Here is a 20,346-nt window from a genome sequence, read left to right on the forward strand (position 1 = left end):
AGTCATAAGGATACTAACAGGGTTTGAAAGAAGCACAGAAAACACCAGAGAAACCCTGGCTGCAGAGATAAAAGACCTAAAAACAAGTCAGGCAAAAATAAAAAATGCTAGAACTGAGATGCAAAAACAACTGGATGTAATCACAATGAGGATGGAAGAAGCAGAGGATTGAACAGGTAAAGTTCGATAAACAGAAGATAAAATTACAGAAACTAATGAAGCTGAAAAGAAGAGGAAAAGAACACTATTAGATCACAAATATAGACTTAGGGAACTCAGAGATTCCTCAAAGCACAATAATATCTGTATCACAAAAGTCCCAGAAGAAGAACAGGAAAAAGGGACAAAGGTTTATTTGAACAAAATATGGCTGAGAACTTCCCTAATCTGGGGAAGGAAACAGGCATTCAAGTCCAAGATGCACAGAGAACTCCCCTTAAAATCAACAAAAACAGGTCAACACCAAGATATTATCACAGTGAAACTTGCCTAATACAAAGATAAAGGGAATTCTGAAAGCAGTTAGGGACAAAAGGTCCTTAACCTACAAGGTTAGACACAGAAAGTTAACAGAGACCTATCCACAGAAATCTGGCAGGCCAGAAAGCAGTGGCATGATATATTCAATGTACTGAATGGGAAAAGTATGCAGCCAAGAATACTTTATCCAGCAAGGTTGTCATTCAGAATAGGCAAGATAAAGAGTTTCTAAGACAAGCAAAAACTAAGGAGTTCATGAACACTAAACCAGCTCTGCAAGAAATATTAAAGGGGGCCCTTTGAGTGAGCAAGAGAGACAAAAAGCAACAAAGACTAGAAAGGAACAGAGACAATCCACAGGAATAGCAACTTTACAGGTGGCACTAAATTCGTATCTATCAATAGCTACTCTGAATGTAAACTGACTCAATGCTCCAATCAAAAGACACAGGGTATCAGAATGGATTAAAAAAAAAAAAAAGACCCATCAAAATGCTGCTTACAAGAGACTCATTTTGGACCCAAAGACATCTCTAGGTGAAAGTGAGAGGGTGAAGAACAATCTATCATGCTAATGGACATCAAGAGAAAGCTGGGCTAACCATACTTGTAACAAACTAGATTTTAAATCAAAGACTGTACCAAGAGATGAAGAGCACTATATCATAATAAAGGGTTCTATCCATCAAGATCTAACAACTGTAAATATTTCTGCCCCCAACTTGGGAGCAGTCAAATATATAAATCAATTAATAACAAACATAAACTCATTGATAACAATATAATAATAGTAGGAGACTTTAACACCCGACTCACAGCAACGGACAAATCATCTAAGCAGAAAATCAACAAGGAATCAATGGCTTTCAATGACACACTGGACCAGATAGACTTAACAGATATATTCAGGGCATTTCATTCTAAAGCAGCAGAATACACATCCTCTTGAGTGCACATGGAACATTCTCCAGGACAGATCACATACTGGGTCACATATCAGGCCTCAACCAGTACAAAAAGACTGAGATCAAAAAAAAAAAAAAAAAAAAAAAAAAAAAGACTGAGATCATCCCATGCATATTTTCAGAGCACAACACTGTGAAACTTGAAGTAACCACAAGAAAAAATTTGGAAAAAGTACAAATACATAGAGGTTAAAGAATAACCTACTAAAGAATGAATGGGTTAGCCAGAAAATTAAAGAATTAAAAAAAAAAACACACATGGAAGCAAATGAAAATGAAAACACAACAGTCCAAAACCGTTGGGACACAGCAAAGGCAGTCCTAAGAGGAAATTATATAGCAATACAGGCTTTCCTCAAGAAGCAAGAAAAGTCTCAAATACACAACCTAACCTTACAGCTAAAGGAGCTGGAAAAAGAACAAGAAATAAAGCCTAAAACCAGCAGAAGAAGGGAATAATTAAGATGAAAGCAGAAATCAATGATATAGAAATCAAAAAAACAGAACAGATCAATGAAACCAGGAGCTGGTTCTTTGAAAAAATTAACAATATTGATAAACCCCTAGCCAGACTTACCCAAAAGAAAAGAGAAAGGACCCAAATAAATAAAATCACGACTGAGAGAGAAGAGATCAAACCAAGAGAACAGAAATGCAAACAATTATAAGAAAATCTTATGAGTAATTATATGCCAACAAATTAGGCAATCTGGAAAAAAAATGGACAAATTCCTAGAAACACATAAACTACCAAAACTGAAAGAGGAAGAAATAGAAAACTTGAACAGACCCACACCCAACAAAGAAATTGAATCAGTAATCAAAATTCTCCCAAACAACAAGAGTCCAGGACCGTATGGCTTCCCAAGGAAATTCTATCGAACAATTAAAGAAGAATTAATACTATTCTTCTTAAGCTATTCCAAAAAATAGAAATGGAAGGAAAACTTCCAAACTCCTTCTATGTGGCCATCATTACCTTGATTCGAAAACCAAAGACCCCACTAAGAAAGAGAATTACAGACCAATATCCCTGATGAACATGGATGCAAAAATTCTCAACAAGAGACTAGTTAATTGAATCCAACAGTACATTAAAAGAATTATTCACCAGGATCAAGTGGGATTTATTCCTAGGCTGCAGGGTGGTTCGGTATTTGCAAATCAATGTGATACACCACATTAATAAAAGAAAGGGTAAGAACCATATGATCCCCTCCATAGATACAGAAAAAGCATTTGACAAACTACAACACCCTTTCTTAAAAACAAACCCTCAAGAAAGTAGAGATAGAAGGAGCATACCTCAACATCATAAAGGCCATATACAAAAGACCCACAGTGAATATCATCCTCAGTGGGGAAAATCTGAGAGCTTTCCCCTAAGGTCAGGAACATGACCGGGATGTCCACTCTCATCACTGTTGTTCAACATAGTACTGAAGTCCTAGCCACAGCAATCAGACAACAAAAAGAAATAAGACATCCAAATCAGTGTCACTCTTCACAGACAACCAAAAAGACTCCACCAAAAAAACTGTTAGAACTGATACGTGATTTCAGCAAAGTTGCAGGATATAAAATCAACATACAGAAATCTGTTACATTTCTATACACCAATAATGAAGCAGAAGAAAGAAATCAAGGAATCAATCCCATTTACAAATGCACCCAAAACCATAATATACCTAGAAATAAACCTAACCACAGAGGTAAAAGATCTGTATGCTGAAAACTATAGGACACTTATGAAAGAAACTGAAGAAGATACAAAGAAATGGAAAAACATTCCATGCTTACAGATTAGAACAAATACCATTAAAATGTCCATACCTATCGAAACAATCTACCAATTCAATGCAATCCCAATCAAAATAACACCAGCATTTTTCACAGAACTAGAACAAACCCTAAAATTTGTGTGGAACCACAAAAGACCCCAAATATCCAAAGTAATGTTGAAAAAGAAAAGCAAAGCAGGACACAACACAATCCCAGACTTCAAGCTATTTACAAAGCTGTAACCATCAAGACAGCATGGCACTGGCACAAAAACAGATACACAGATCAATGGACCACAATAGAGAACCCAGAAATGGACCCACAACTATACGGTCAACTAATCTTGAAAAAGAGGAAAGAATATTCAATGGAAAAAAAACAGTCTCTTCAATAAATGGTGTTAGGAAAACTGGACAGCGACCTGCAGAATGAATCTGGACCACTTTCTTACACCATACACAAAAATAAATTCAAAATGGATGAAAGACCTAAATGTGAGACAGGAAACCATCAAAATCCTAGAGGAGAAAATAGGCAGAAACCTCTTTGACCTTGGCTGCAGCAACTTCTTACAAGACACGTCACCAAAGGCAAAGGAAGCAAAAGCAAAAATGAACTATTGGGACCTCATCAAGATAAAAAGCTTCTGCACAGCAAAGGAAACAGTCAACAAAACTAAAAGACAACCTACAGAATGGGAAAAGATATTTGCAAATGACATATCAGTTAAAGGGCCAATATCCAGAATCTATAAAACTCATCAAAATCAACACCCAAGAAAACAAATAATCCAGTTAAGAAATGGACAGACGACATGAACCAGGCATTTCTCCAAAGAAGACATACAAATGGCTAACAGACACATAAAAAAAAAGTGCTCAACATCACTCATCATCAGGGAAACACGAATCAAAACCACAATGAGATACCACCTCACACCTGTCAGAATGGCTAAAATTAACAACTCAGGAAACAACAGATGTTGGTGAGGATGTGGAGAAAGGGGAACCCTTTTGCACTGTTGGTGGGGATACACTGGTGCAGCCACTCTGGAAAACAGTATGAAGTTTGCTCAAAAAGTTAAAAATAGAACTACCCTATAATCCAGCAATTGCACTACTAGGTTTTTATCCACAGGATACAAAAATGCTGATTTGAAAGGGCACATGCAGCACCCCAATATTTATAGCAGCATTATCAACAATAGTCAAATTATGGAGAGAGCCCAATTGTCTATCAACTGATGAATGGATAAAGAAGATGTGATAAATACATGCAATGGAATATTACTCAGCCATCCGAAAGAATGAAATCTTGCCATTTGCAATAATGTGGATGGAATTAGATTGTATTATGCTAAGCAAAATAAGTCAGTCAGAGAAAGACAAATATCACATGACTTCACTCTTGTGGAATTTAAGAAACAAAACAGATGAACACGGGGAAAGGGAAGGAAAAGTAAGCTAGAGAGAAGGAGAAAAACCATAAAAGACTCTTAACTATAGAGAACAAACTGAGGGTTGCTGGAGGGGAGGTGGATGGGGAGATGGGCTAGATGGGTGATGGGCACTAAGGAGGGCACTTGTTGGGATGAGCACTGGATGTTTTATGTATGAGCATATATGTTATATGTTATATAATGAGTCACTACTCCTGAAACCAACGCTACACTATATGTTAACTTGAATTTGAATAAAACAAACAAACAAAAAAACTTATCTTCCACCCACCACTGTTCAGGTACTCAAGTTACAAACCTTTAAGAGAATAAGGATAAAGCCCTTCTTCTCAAAGGCATTTAACTATTGCTGTTGATATCTGAGCACCAAAAAAATCTTAATCTTCAAAATTATGTACCCAAACCTGAACAGGTGAGAAAAAACAAGCAATTCTGTCCAAAACTATTTTATCCAGAAGTGTTAAGAATGAAATGACTCAGTAATTACGGTATTTTTTAAACAAGAAATCATATGGTAAGGGTATGCGCAAATTTCTCAGTGTAACTAAAATTTTACCAATAAAATAAATTGTTAAAATGTATTTAATCAATAGCTGAGGATATGTCAGCTACCTAAATCTGAATCCCTCCACAGATCCTGCATAAAAAATAAGTCAAGGAGAAGAAATAAAACTATATTTGAACACGTTCAACTTTAGATCCATCTTGACTGGCAAAAATGTGAAAGTCTGATCATGCCCTCTGTTGGCAAGGCTGCGGAGACAGGCATTCTCATACGTTGGTGGGACCGCAAAATGGCATTATATGCCAATATCTTAACAAAACTATGTGTGTAGTTCTCTTTTACCCAGCAATCCTATTTCTAGGCATTTACCATGAAGTACACTACCGACCATATGAAAATACGTTTGCACAAGGTTATTCTTGGCTTCGTTATTTCTAATTACAAAATACCGGAACCACCCAAGGACAATAAGAAGAAAAGATGCCAGAAAGTCGGCCAAGAAAGACAAAGACCCAGTGAGCAAATCTGAAGGCAAAGCCAAAAAGAAAAAGTGGTTCAAAGGCAAAGTTCAGCACATGCTCAATATGCTTGTCTTGTCTGAGAAAGCCACATGGGACGAACTCTGTAAAGATGTTCCCAACTATAAAGGTTATAACCCCAGTTGTTGCCTGAGACTGAAATTCGTGGTCCCTGGCCAGGGAAGTCCTTCAGGAGCTCCTTATAAAGGACTTACGAACTGGTTTCAAAAGAGAGCTCAAGTAATTTACACTAGAAGCACCAAAGGTGGAGACGTTCCAGCTGCTGGTGAAGATGCATGATCAGGTCCAACCCAATGAACATTTTGAAAAATAAAACTTTAGGAGCACCTGGGTGGCTCAGTCGTTAAGCGTCTGCCTTCCGCTCAGGTCATGATCCCAGGGTCCTGGGATCAAGCCCCGCATTGGCCTCTCTGCCCCACAGGAAGCCTGCTTCTCCCTTTCCCTCTCCCCCTGCTTGTGTTCCCTCTCTCACTGTGTCTCTCTCTGTCAAATAAATAAATAAAATCTTTAAAAAAAAAAAGAAAAGAAAAAGAAAACTTTATTAAACGAAAATAAATATGTATATGAGCCAACCTCAATGTCCATCACATCAGAGACTGGTTAAGTAAACTATAATACATCCACTAAAAGAGTACTTTGTTGTGAGGAGCCTGGCTGGCTCAGTCAGTGGAGTGTGCGATTCCTGATCCTAGGGCAGTAAGTTCGAGCCCCATGTTGGGTATAGAGATTACTTAAAAATAAAATCTAAAAAAAAAAAAAAAGTACTTTGCTGTTATCAAAAAGAATATGGGAGTTATCTCCGAACAGATATGGAATGATTTCTGGCATATTTTGTTAGGTGAGATGGCAAAATATAAGAGATTATATTTAGTACATGTTTTTTATAAGAAAGAGAAGGAAATAAGAAAATATACATATTTTCTTACTACGTATCTGCCTATTTATGCAGGAAAAAAAAACAGGAAGGATAAACCAGAAATCGGTGATACCGGTTACCTAACAAGAGTTAGGTGGGAATGCAAGGAATGGGGGTGAGGGTTTGGTGACATTTCTCTGAGTATACCTTTCTGTATAGTTTTGACTTCTGGGAGCATGTTTGTGTTTTACATAATCAAAAATAATAAAATAAAATCTATAAGAATGAGAAAAAACAGAATACCAAAAAATCACAAATGAATCTAACTATTTCAAGAAAAATAATGTAACCACTCTGTAAGAAACTTGAACACAATACACTTGACTACATACTCTCAGGTTAAAGAAAAAGTACTGCAAACAAATCCTGAACTCTAGGTAAAGGGCTCATTTTTCACAGATGTATGGGTCAGCCATTCTGAAACTCCTTTCCTTGTGCTATAGGGTGGAGCAGACAAGTAAATATACAAAGGATAAGAGGAACTCACGATCTCACTGTCACAGAAGAGTTACAAATATGGAAAAGGGAGACAAGAATGAACTCTGGTGTTAAGCTGAAATGAAATGAGATAGTGTGAACTCGTGGTTTCTAATTTACAGATATATGTATAAAAAGTGAGGGTATTTGTGGGGCGCCTGGGTGGCTCAGTCAGTTGAGCATCTGCCCTCGGCTCAGGTCATGATCCCACCCTGGGATCAAGTCCCTCATCAGACTCCTTGCTCAGAGGGGAGCCTGCTTCTCCCTCTCCTCCCCACTCCTGCTCTCTCTCACTATCTCTGTCTCTTAAATAAATAAAATCTTTTTTAAAAAATGAGGATATCTGTGTGTGCATGCATGCATGTGTTGTGTACGTACGTACATATAAATAAAACCAAAGTCTGCATGCCAATTCAAGCTTGCTCATTCTAGGTGCAATTCTATACAGTAATCAGGATAACCATGGCAGACACAACATTCCCCATTTTTCTTAACTTTACTAAAGAAAAAAATGCTGAGAAATACCACGGTCATTCTCAGACAGGCCTGTATCAGCCCAGGCTGGATATTGATCCTTACTCATATTATAAAATCACTACATGACTATAAATGACATGAGGGCCCCTAGGTAGACTGCACCATTCTTCTTACTTAACCTCTGTACCTTCAATAATAATCAGTACAATAACTGGCACATAGTAGGCCATCAATAAATGTTTTTCCTTGTAAACTGACAGAACAATGCTCCACATAAGCAACCAGACTGACACTTTTCTTCAAGTCCTGAGACATGCAGTCAGGCACTGGATTAGCACCAGGTGCCCTGTCTCAAAGAGAACCACTCTGTACACCAACAATTTAAATGGGAGATTATACTCTGGTATAAAATACAAACTGTGAATAAGGGAGGCCCCTCTGTGTTCAAGGACAGTAAAACAGTAAATAGAAACTTTATGCAACTGGAAAAGTCTCAGATGATAAGCAAAATGTTCCCCAAAGAGACAAGACTTTTGAAAGCAAGCACCTTGCCTACACTAAACTCTGAAGTCCCAGTGCTTGGCACTGGCCTGGAACATAGCAGGGGCATTGAAATCTGTTGAATGACTTAAACAGAAAAAGTCACATTGCCTGTAAGTACCAAGAGTATCCAGAAAGCCTCAAGTGATTCACCCAACATCCCTGGTATTCGACACAAAACTCTTGAGGTATTATGGAAAAAAAAATACAGATTGATTACTAGACATTCTGAAAAACAAAAAAAGCCTGTGTGTGGGCATTCCCATCTTTAACACTATTAGCAATTACAACTCTAAAAGAGAACCCATGGTATAAGTGAAACCATACAAAAATACTGTTACTGTGCAGAATACAAAACAATGACATCAGCAAATGTATTAAGTAAAGAGTATACCTACCTGCAGCATATCATCCACCATAGTTAGTATATACTGAACTGTCTGTTCTTTGGAGATATGAGTCATCAAATTTATAAATGTTTTAGCACACTAGAAAAGAATGAAAAGTAATGTTAACTTATTTTCAACTACAAACAACACTTTAATGGATTCAGTAAAATATTATTTCTCTTGCACAAATTCTAATATAAATGCTATTACCAACAGATCTCAATTACAAAAAATGTATACCTTTTACAAATATTGTGAAGTATGGGAGGAACATACTATGACTTGCATTCAATTTTTGATCATTTTTAGTAATAAATTTCAAAGTGTTTACTACTTTTAAATAGACCTAGTAACTATAACTCTTGACTGCCCATGATAACATAAAGATTAAGTTACACAGACAACCAAAAATTATCATTGATTTTGATTTAGGGTTTTACTTTGCTTTTTTGGTTTTTTGGTTTCATTTTGTTTTGTTTTTGCATTTGCTGGGAAGAACACTACAGCAACAAAGGGACTAGGGATTAGAATCAGAAGGAATTCAGTAAAAACTGGAGCCAACAGTATGTTTCCTCACAGATTTCCCAGGATTGTTGTAAGAATCAGAGAGAGTTGCATACAGGCTCTTTCAGGCCATCAGGACCCCACACCAGAAAATCTGATGGACAGTAGGATTGCATCATATTCTAGTGAAAATACAAAGTGGGAAAAATTTCTAAAAAAAAAAAAAAGTTAAGCAACTTTAAAAACAACATATACTTTGAAACTTAATTTCCCTTCTAGCAATCTATTCTAGAAAGATTTTCAGAAATGCAGAAAAGGATAGAGGAATAAACATACCCAACATAACATTTTTCCAAAATGAACAAAGAGAACTGGAAATCATTCAAACGTCTTCTAATAAAAAAGGATTTTTAGCTAAATTATGATGCATACCTACAATGGAATATCACAAAGTCATTAAAAAATTTTTCTAGAATTTTTAATGACGCAAGGAGGTGTTGGCGACATAATGTTTGTATACATCACCTGACTGCCTTCAGTTTGGAGCATCTCTTGCTTCTCTTCAGGACTTCTTTTCATTTCAAACCTTTGAATGAATTCACAATCTTCAGCAGAAATCATCTGCCCCCTAGAATGTAAGATTAAGTTGGGTTTTTTCAGTAAGAGTTGGTTGAAGCACCACTGTGAGCAAGGGCTACAGGAATTCCCCGTCCTTCTCCTCTCTCTCCCCAGTAGTTAACCACTAGCGGGGGCACACAGGCCCTGGCATCAGACAAACCTGAGTGCAAGCTTAGCTCCACCACGTACTGATCACACAACCTCTCTGGGCCTGAGTTAATTTATCTGCAAGATGGGAATAATATCCACATTGCCATTAGGGCTGACTTGAGGATGATATTAAATAATTCATATAAGGTGGTTAGGCCAGTGCCTAGCAGAGAGGAAGCACTCATTAACTGACACCTCCTGGCACTGTCCAAAGTCTCACCCTATCCCCCTCCCAGCCAAACAATTCACTTGGTTTTCTACTCCATCAAGACCAAAGCTACTTTATATGAACTTCTACAATCATTACCTCCAGCATATTCTCATATTCCCTCCAGACTCAGAAAAATGTGATCCTCCTCCTCTCTGAAAAAATAACCTTTCCATCCTGATTCCTGTCCTCCCACCAGTCATCCCACAATATGCTGTTTTCCTCTTACTTCTTTCAGGGGTCCCTTCCTCAATGGTTCTTTGCTCCTCAAGGCTTCTCTCCAAGCTCAATCCTTGTTAGTTACCTTACTTTTCTCTCCCAAATTCTTTCCTTTAGTGAGATTCAAACCAAGAGAGTCTAGTCTTCTCTCTCTGCCAAACCATCTGACTATCTTCCACCCTTACCATTTTCACAAATGCAGCATCATCACAACTGAACCATCATCACCTTCCTTTCCAACCCGGCTTGACCTCACAACTGACTCGGCTCCACTCATCAACAATTCAAACCCTGTCTGACGCTTCCTTATAAAAAGACCTGTCGGCAAAACAGCCTTGCTAGTCTCTGTGACACTGGACACTTCGGGACATACACCAATCTTTTCAGACTATCAGTATAGTGGGGTAAGTATAGAATTTGCATCAATCTGAGGAAGAGTTCCAACTCCAGGTGTGAAACTTTGGTAGGTCCCTTACCCTCTGAGCAATGTTTGCCGCACCAGTAAAATGGCAATTACAATACTACCTGCCCTGCTCCACTGAGCACTTGTGAAAAAAAATACAAGAAAAAGCACTCGATGGATATAAGCATGAAGTAAATGCAAGTTTAAAATTAAAACTGTCTTGGGGCACCTGGGTGGCTCAGTTGTTAAGCATCTGCCTTTGGCTCAGGTCATGATCTTGGGGTCCTGGGATCGAGCCCCACATCAGGCTCCCTGCTCAGCAGGAAGCCTGCTTCTCCCTCTCCCACTCCCCCTGCTTGGGTTCCTGCTCTTGCTATCTCTCTGTCAAATAAATAAATAAAATCTTTCTTAAAAATTAAATTAAATTAAAAATGTCTTATAATATGCTTTGTCATTCAAATAGCATCAATATTTTTTTAACTCAGTAGTTTTAATAAAACTGCCCTTCCCCACCCCTTACCCCCAAGTATGTTGAGAGACTAGCACTCTACAAAAGCCCAACTGTGGAAACAATGAATTTGAGGCAGGTTTCCCCATATGCATAGTTACAGAAATGTAGTCCTTTTTCAGATCTGTCTTGGATTGGGTTCCTGGTGGCAGGCCTTGACATGGAGATTGGTGTACAGGCGATCTATGTAGGCAGTGCTCCCAGGGGAGACCAGGGATGGAGTGGGGAACACAGGACATGGAAGGTAAAGAGCCCAGACTGGATTCAGGCAAAGTCCTGAAGAGAACAGGTTTCTGAGGACACAGGAGAGTCTGGGAAAGTGAGGTCCTCGGAGCTATGCCCTCCCCAAGACAAGGAAGCTGAACTTCCATACTTCCTGACACTCCTCCCACAACCCCACCTTCCTCCAAAGAAGATCTTGACTTTCAGGTATTCAACATCTCAGTGTTTTACTTTACCCCTTCTGAGTTTTCTATATACTATTACTACATCCTAAACTATTTTACATCCTGTTAACATGCTTCTGGATTTTGTAATCTACTGGGGTCATTCTTGTATTAGTTCTACAGTTTTAAGCACTGTAACTTTGTTTTCACATATGCTCCTTTTTTTTTTAACATGGTTTTTTTTTTTTTTTTTGGTAAAACTATTCTCATTCATTGGATTTTTTCAGCAATCCTTTCCTTACCAACCCAAAGGGGAATTTCGAGTCCTTATCTTTCTAGATCTCTAAGGCAAGTGACAACATGACCATTTCTTGACACTCTCTTCCTAAACTTCCAGATTCCTCTTGTCCTCCTCAGGCCACTCATTAGTGCTCTTCACAGACTCTTTATCTCCTACTCTGTGCCTCAGGTTCTATGGAAGGCTCTCTCCATTTGCACTCCCTGAATGCTCCCTGCTAGTCTCTGCATAGGTAGCTCACAGTCTGAGCTCCAACCCAGGCTGCCCTCCTACAGTCCCCAGTCACACATGGGGACCTCTCCTCCCACAGAGCAAGCGCACAGGCACTCCAGACCCTCCAGGGGCAGAACTGAGATCACTAACATATATCCCTATACACACTCCACCGCAGCCTGGCTAATGGGATAATGAAAGCAAAAAAAAAAAAAAAAAAAAAGGCACTTTGCCCTGTTTTCTTGGGAAAAAATGCACTCTGTACCCTGGGATAGTCAGGTCATCCTGTCCAGCTCTGGCCCCAAAATAAATACAGTCTTTTTCATAAACCTGAACTTCCTAGCTAAAACAATTTCAGTTCCAAATTTTGCTATGCTGATGTATAAAAGCATATCATAACCTTTGTAGACAGAATAATCATGTGAAAAAGCTGGTTTTTCTACCATGACTAAAGTGTACAATGAAGGTTACACTTGTAACCTTATCATTTTATAGCTTTCTTTCCCATTTAAATAACTGTGGTTTTTATTTGGTAAGTCAGTCCTTCTGAAGTCTGACTTTCTTGCATTTGTTGTAAGTAACCTTTTTCTTTTCTTGCTTAAATTCTTTTGTCTCTGAACGTTCCTTTGACAGTCCCATAACCTAGCAAGTTAGGAACTCTGGTCTCTTTTCTAATGACCTGCAAACACTCAGGCACCAGTCCTAACAATCCTTCCACTAGCATCAGTCTCCTCCCAACTTCCCTGCCTCTGGAGTAGCTCAGGCCTAAGGTAACAACGCATTAAAGGGTTTCCCTGCTTCCGATCCACCCTCCTCCACATCCCTCTTACCTACTACCAGCCAGTTTTATCAAGCACACATCTGGCCGCATTAGTCCTTTTACATCAGTCAGACTGCGAATTTGAATGGCAGTTCTACCTAACACCTAGGTAGAGGCATTCAGGAAAAATCTTTTTAATCAACTGACTAATTAAAACCTATATCAGCATGTACATGTTACTTAATCTATCTGCACAGCTATTTACTCTTCTTTAAAATAAGGATAGAAAAACAGATCATAGGGTTGCCATGAAAGTAACATGAAACAGTACATGACTTACCAAGTACATTACTCCTTTCCCAAACACTGTCTCCACCACTGCCCAACATCCACTCTACCCATTCATGATCTTATCAGCCAAGATTAACTGTCAGCTTGTATGTCAGGCACCTTTAAGAACAGGTGACACAGCAGTGAGTTAAACATCCCTCTTTGAGCTTGCATTGCAGTGGGGAAAACAACACACAAACACAAAAATAAATAATTTTTTAAACACACACATGCACATCATAATGCCAGGATACTAAATTCTTGAAAAAAAACTGAAGCTGGGTAAGGAGCTAGAAGGTGCCAACAGAGGAAAGCATATATTCTATGTGGATTACGGTGACAGCCTTTCTTCTTTTTTTTAAATTAAGATTTATTTATTTATTTTAGAGACAGAGAGTGCATGGGTAGGGGGAGGGGTGGGGGGGGCAAGCAGACTCCCTCCTGAGCAGGGATCCCAATGCAGGGCTTGATCTCAAGACCCTGAGGTCATGACCTGAGCCAAAACCAAGAGAGGCTTAACCAACTGAGCCATCCAGGTGCCCCACAGTGAAAGCCTTTCGAAGCCACCTGTGCAGACATCTGCATGAAGTGAGTTAATGAGCCAAGTGATCTAGGGAGGAACTTCCAGACAGAGGTGTAAGTCCAAGGACGTGGGGCAGCAGTAGCTTGAAAGAGCAAGAAAAGCAGAATTGCTGGATGTTTGTGAGCAGGATGGAATAATCTGATTTGTATTTTCAAAATGACTGTCACAGCACTGTAAAGAATTGCTCTTCAATTCCACTTCTGGATATTTATCTCAGGAAAACAAACACTAATTCAAAAAGATATGTGCACCCCAATATTTACTGCTGCATTATTTACAAGAGCCAAGATATGGAAGCAACCTAAGTGTCCACCAACAGACAAATGGATAAGGAAAACGTGGTATATACACAATGGAATATCATGCAGTCATAAAAAGGATGAGATCTTGCCATTTGGGACAACATGGATGGACCTAGAGAGTAATATGCTAAGGGAAATAAGTCAGACAGAAAGACAAAATACTGCACATTTTCACTTATGTGTAGAATCAAAAAAAAAAAAAAAACAGAAACACATTCACAAATACAGAGAATAAGTGGTGATTATGAGAAGGGAGGGCTGTGTGGGGAAAGGCAAAAGAGGTGAAGGGGATTAAGAGGTACAAACCTCCGGTTACAAAATAAATAAGTCATGGGGATGAAAAGTACAGCATAGGGAATACAGTCAATCATATTGTACTAATTTTGTGTGGTGACAGATGGTAGCTAGACCCACCAAGAAGATCATTTCATAATGTATAAAAATATCCAATCACTATGTTGTACACCTGAAACTAACATAACAGTGTAGTCAATTAAATCAATTTTTTAATTAAAAAAAAAAAAAAGAGTTGCTCCTACGGGGGCAGTGAAAGCCGGGACAGCAGGCAAGGGGCTGTTAAGAAGAGAGCATGTGGGAGATAATGAGAGCTTACACAGGGCAGTGACAGGGGAGCTAGAGTAGAAGTGGTCAGATGTGGGATGGGTTCTGATGCAGAGCTAAAAGAATTTGTCTGGATATGGTTCATAAGGGAAGAGAAGTGTCAAAATGGCTGCTAGGTTTGGGCCTCCAAAGCCAATGAAAGAAGGTGCCACAGACTGGTCTGCAGCAGCCCAGAGGGAGCCCCACCCAACTACCTGAAGCTCCCCCAGCGCTGCATTTTCTTCCACATCCCAGCTCCCCCATCCCCACCCCCACAGTTTCCTTCACCACAGCCCACAGCTCCTCTGCTTGGACAACTCCCACGAGTATCTTCGTGTATTCTGTGAAGGCATTCCCAACGCTCCCAGATAATTATTTGTTCCCTGCTTTTGTTACTTGAGAAAACTTCACATATATCTCCACTTTAATGCTTCCCACATTTTATTACTGAATTTTTTATTTAAAGGTCTGTTTCTTCATTAGACCTTAAACTCGATAGGAAGATTCTTATATCCTCAGGATAGAGTTTTACTAGATTCCAGCTTGACTGAAATATAGCCACGCCCATTCATTTATGTACTGTCTAGTTCAATTACCAAGAAAAGGTTTAATCAAACACACATACATTTTTAAAACACTGTATTTTCATAATAACATGTTAGTTTGTAAGGGATAGAGCATATTGGCCTTTTGACATTGGAGGACTTTTCCAAGGGTTTTATTTTTATCAGAATAAGATGTGATACAAGATTCCCTGAGAGGGGCACCTGGGTGGCTCAGTCGTTAAGCATCCGCCTTCGGCTCAGGTCATGATCCCAGGGTCCCGGGATCGAGCCCCGCATCAGGGTCCCTGCTCAGCGGGAAGCCTGCTTCTCCCTCTCCCTCTCCCCCTGCTTGTGTTCCCTTTCTCGCTGTCTCTCTATCAAATAAATAAAAATCTCAAAAAAAAAAAAAAGATTCCCTGAGAATTCATGTGTCATGGCCGGCCCCAAAGATTTGTAAGCTCTTTTAGGGCAAGTACATTTCACACCCACCAGTGTCCCCACACAGTTGGCTCAACAGCAGGCACACACTAACATCTGGTGAACATTTGTGTCCAGATATACAGAGTAGAAAAGTTTTTATAAAGAAATGCATGAGATGGACAAAAAATTAAAGGACAGAAATAGGAATGAGACTACAGTTTAGCAGTACAGAGGCCTTAGAAAAGGAGGAACAGAAGAGAAAGCAATTATAAATCTCCATGGAATTAAAAATGTTCCAAATGCCCATGCTAGGGAACTTCTGCAGTCGGCCAGTGCCTTATGATCAATAACAATATCATTCTATTTAGGTTATAAACAAAGTCAAGCTTTATAAACTTGAAATTCCTTGTCCTCTAGTCTAAACACACTCTGGACTAAAATTAGGAAACAAAGCTCAAAATCCTAATTCCACAGGGGCTTTATACAAATACAGAGATATAGATGAACAGAGAAAACATCAGAAATTCCCTCCTCCTCTTGCCCTTGAGTCCATGGCCCCGTAACAATCCAGTCCCTTAAAGTAGGAATACAGAGTCATCCTAGATTCTTTCTCACCCTCATCCATTAAATCGATCACTAAGACTTTCTCAAATCTATCCAATTCTATCCATTCCAACAATCTGAATACTGCTACAGTCTCAACCCTAGCTCTAGGTTTGTTTGCACAAATCCACCCGCTAAACTGTCAGTAGAACAATCCAACCAAAAGGCAATCTGACATGTAACCCACACTTACAAATAGTGGTTGTTCCCAATACCTACAACAGCAATTTTAAAACTGTGTTCCCTGGAAGAGCCTTCACAACTGGCTCCTGGATGCCTCTCCAGCCTCAGCCCTCCCCCCTGCCTGCCTCCAAAACATGTATTATTCCCCACCCAACATGCTGTTTTTAATTCCCTACCTTTGAACATCCCCTCCCGGAAAACCTCCCAGAGGCAGGATTAACTGTCATTTTTCTGTCCACCCATCATTCCCTGTGCACCTTTCTACTATCTCTGTTAGCATACTAAATTTAAATGATCTGTTTACATATTTGACTTCCTACTAAATTATAAGTTTATCTTTTGAAGCCTCAAAGCCTAGAAAAATGCCTCACACTTGAAAGGCAGGCAATAAATGTCTGATGAGTGACTAAATTAACAGAAATAAATGCATCATTTTTGTACACTGCATGTCCTTCTTACAGCAAAGCAAACTGCTAAATATAAAACTAAAGATTCTTCGATTTGCTTTTCAAAATGTATATGCAAATATCAACTGACTTTCCTTAATAAGTCACTCATAAATATACCAAAATAAACAGATATGAAGTAAAGTCAATATGATAAAATATGGTCAAAAATATTTTACAGATAAATATAGAACACCAGCATGCTAAATCTTAATGCATACAAGAAAGAAGGGGAAAGAACCAAAATTTATTTAAGAGTGTATTCAACATACTAATGCTTGTATTCAACTGTGTTAATACTTTGTACACTATTTGAGCACCAACTCTGAGATTCTCTATCCCCATTTCACATTTACTTCAATGAACCTCAGAGAAGTTAACAGATTCACCTAAAATTACCACTCTAGTAGACAGAAGACCCGGAATTCAAACCCAGATCTTGAAATTCAAACATCTACACTTTTTACTAGTTGTATGAGCCATTCTGCAACACCTCTTTCCCCCCATTGATCACCAAGGCACAACGAGCCAGTCTTGGAAGGCTTTGCCCATAATCCCCTTCCCCCGCTACAGATCCCATGAAGACGCCCCCCACATTTCCCACTCATTCAAAAAGTACAACTCTCCAGACAGAAAAGATCAAAACTGCTCTGAGCGGCTCTGCTCCCCTGCTAGAGCCTCAGGCTGTTTCCAGCACTTCCTATGTCAGGTAAGCATTCTAAGGAGGAACTGTTTTCTTCCACATTTATTAGTATTTTTCCAGTATTTCTCTCATAGAAGCATGATCATGAAAAAGTCTGATGCAAAAGCACATGATTATCCATGATTCACAGCAAACTGGTACTTACTGAAGATAGGACTGCCAATTCACTTTGTTTGCACGAACCTCTGCGGCCTTGGCAGCAATAATGTTCGTTGGAACAGCAGCATCTACGGCACCTCGGATATCCATTTTGGTCATCTAAATTTTATGATCTTGGATGTTTTTCAACAGATCTTCAATTCTGATGCAAGGTGAAACCAGAATACCAGATGTTATCATTTTTTTTAACAACTACTACTATCATTGCTTTTATAATTAATATCATCATCACCTTACTCTCCCCAGACATTCAAATACTGAATATCCTAAATATTAAATATTAATATTATATTTCAGATCTTGCCCAATTACACATCACCCCATAAAAGTGTTCCCTAAAGGTTTTTTCATCTCCAGGAAAAGTCTTTTAATTATTGGCACTAATCTTGCAGTAAGATTTTTAAAGTAACTCTTTAAGATACTGACATCAGAAGTCATGCTTTAATAAAATGGGGCATACAGTTTAAACGTATACAACTGGGATCAACTTTCTTCTGGCAGAAAAAAATAACTGGTAGAGTAAAAATAAGACCAATTATTTTACTTACATTTACTAAGCATCATTTTTAAGTGACATATACAAAAAACCTACAAGGGCCTTTTAAAATGACTCATTCAAATTAAAAATCCCAAAGTGGGAATGGCATTTCTTCAAAGAAAGAGCTTTCTTTTTTCAACCAAAGTTCACACAGGGTTTTCATAATCAATTTTGGGAGAAAGTTTTGGAACAAATACCAATTACAATTTAGATACAACCGACAACGGAAGTCTGGTGTAATGAGAAGAACCTACAATAATGAGCTTTTATGAAATTCTCACTTCTAAATTTACTGGTAAACCGCTTAAGCCTGATTTTATCTCAATACAAAATATATAGGTTCTGGTTCACAAAATGTAAGTTCACTGCCAGAGCCACAAAGAAACTAAAACCATACCCAAAGTTCTGTTCTGCAATCCCAATGACCGTAGTCAGTTTGGAACTTAATCTCTACATCTGAGGGTTTGCTGCCTAAACAAGCAAAAGCAATACACACAGGTGTGGCAGAGATAAAACTGGCTCCGTCCGGGTCAGGCTGGAGCCCTGGACTCACCCCCACCGAGAGGACTCAGGCCCAGCGGCCTCTCCTGGGGTAGGTGAAGGTGCCTCATCACCGTCAACTAAATCCCTGAACAACTCGAATCTTCAGCAAGCCAGGGCCGTGTCCCAATCCTGGGGAAAGTCTCCCCCTCTCCCCTGCCCACCCCTCACCTTCCCTGGAGCTCCGGGGAGGAATTCCAGTTCCGTAAACCTACTTGAGGCCTGGAAGGAAAAGAAATCTGGAGACCCGGGCAGGAGAAGGGCTGGAGGGGCCTGCGCGGGCGAGAAACCAGCACGCGCCAGGGAAGCTGGGGAAGCCGCAGGGGTCGCCTCCCTCGGGCTGGGGTAGGGGACAAAACAACGCGAGTGCGGCCTTACTTCGCGAACCCTGGGGACCCCACACCTCACCCAAAGGCGGCAGGGAGGATGCAGCGGTCCAGGCCGTCAGGGCCACAGCCCGGCTGGGGCGCCGAGTCAGCGTTGAGTCGGCGTCTCCTGCCCGGTACAGAGGCCTGAGCGGCGGAGTGAGCCACAGACCCCGGGAAGTGCAGAGATTCCCGCACCCAGGAGACGTTGAGGGCGGCACAGGCAGAAGGAAGCAGGAGCTGCAGCAGAATGACAGCAGGGCCGGTCACGTGACCAGAGGCACGTGACAGCCCGGAAGCCGGAAGCCGTGAAGATCCAAAACAGCTCGCGGAGCCCCATAGCCCTTAGAAGAGCCTTACACACAGCGGGGAGCTGGGGTTCGGGCGATCCCGACAGAGACCCCGGAGGGACGCAGAAATTAAGCCCAGGCTGGCCCGTCGGGAGGGAGGGGAGCAGGATGGGCACGTGGGGACCACCACCCCGAAACCCAGAGCCCCGCTTGGGGGCAGCCGACGTCCCCAGCCCAAGGCCGGGTCGGGCCAAAATTTGTTTCTCTTAACCGTCATTCTTTTGAAATGTTTGATTTAATGTTTTTAAATAGATTGACTTCCACTTGGATTTAACAGCTCAATGAAATAGGCGTTCTTATTCGGATTTTAAGTATGAAATTGATCCTGAAACGTGGATTACAAAAGTTAGCTTGCCCTCGGTTGCAGGTTTAGCAAATTATGTTTCATGTAGTATTTGCATTACATTTTAAAAAGTTTTCGTGTTTACCGAAAATGCAAATTTGCAACCCTGACTTGAGCCCAAGAATGCCCCAGTCCAGGCCTCAGCTATCCTCCTTGTCTTAAGATAATAATGAGTAATACTACTCCATACTGCAACTAGTGGGCAGTCAGGTATATGTAATAGCATATTTTTGTTAATCAGCACTGAAAGGGATTTATAAGTAGAACCAACACATTTCTACTAAAAATGCTACATTTCGGTCAAGTTTTAAACACTGAGTAAACACATAGTATATAATTTTTTTCCTATTGCTGTTTTAACAAATTACCACAAATTTATTGGCTTAAACCAACACAAATTTTTTTATAGTTCTTTGGGTCAGAAGCCTGACATGGGTCTCAATCCATTTCCCTATATTTTCCAGTTTCTAGAAGCTGCCTGCATTCCTTGGCTCATGTGCCCCCTTCCCCCATCTTCAAAGTCAGCAACATCACAGCTCG

At 39.9% G+C, this 20,346-nt stretch overlaps 2 protein-coding genes across 6 annotated transcripts in view; one reads left to right on the forward strand and one right to left on the reverse strand.

The window, feature by feature from the left end:
* ATP6V1H (ATPase H+ transporting V1 subunit H) overlaps positions 1-19,353 on the reverse strand; it is a 124,043-nt gene extending 104,690 nt beyond the window's left edge. For 3 of the 5 annotated variants that reach the window (XM_027610489.1, XM_027610497.1, XM_027610466.1), the window contains exons 1-4: positions 19,157-19,353; positions 17,657-17,812; positions 9,559-9,661; positions 8,539-8,628 (exon numbers count right to left, since the gene is read on the reverse strand). In XM_027610489.1, coding sequence (XP_027466290.1) covers positions 8,539-8,628; positions 9,559-9,661; positions 17,657-17,769 — 306 coding nt within the window. In that variant the 5' untranslated portion in view covers positions 17,770-17,812; positions 19,157-19,353. Of the gene's footprint in view, positions 1-8,538; positions 8,629-9,558; positions 9,662-17,656; positions 17,813-18,919; positions 19,038-19,126 lie in introns of those variants that run through there. The other 2 variants (XM_027610474.1, XM_027610483.1) reach the window with 2 other exon arrangements.
* LOC113914426 (40S ribosomal protein S25-like) lies at positions 5,079-6,009 on the forward strand. Its single transcript, XM_035727413.1, has 2 exons — positions 5,079-5,098; positions 5,655-6,009. Exons 1-2 carry the CDS (start codon positions 5,079-5,081, stop codon positions 6,007-6,009), a joined length of 375 nt encoding a protein of 124 aa, XP_035583306.1.
* Positions 19,354-20,346: the final 993 nt, after the last annotated feature.

Source organism: Zalophus californianus, chromosome 4 (genome assembly GCF_009762305.2).
Source record: "Zalophus californianus isolate mZalCal1 chromosome 4, mZalCal1.pri.v2, whole genome shotgun sequence".
Lineage (NCBI taxonomy): Eukaryota > Metazoa > Chordata > Mammalia > Carnivora > Otariidae > Zalophus > Zalophus californianus.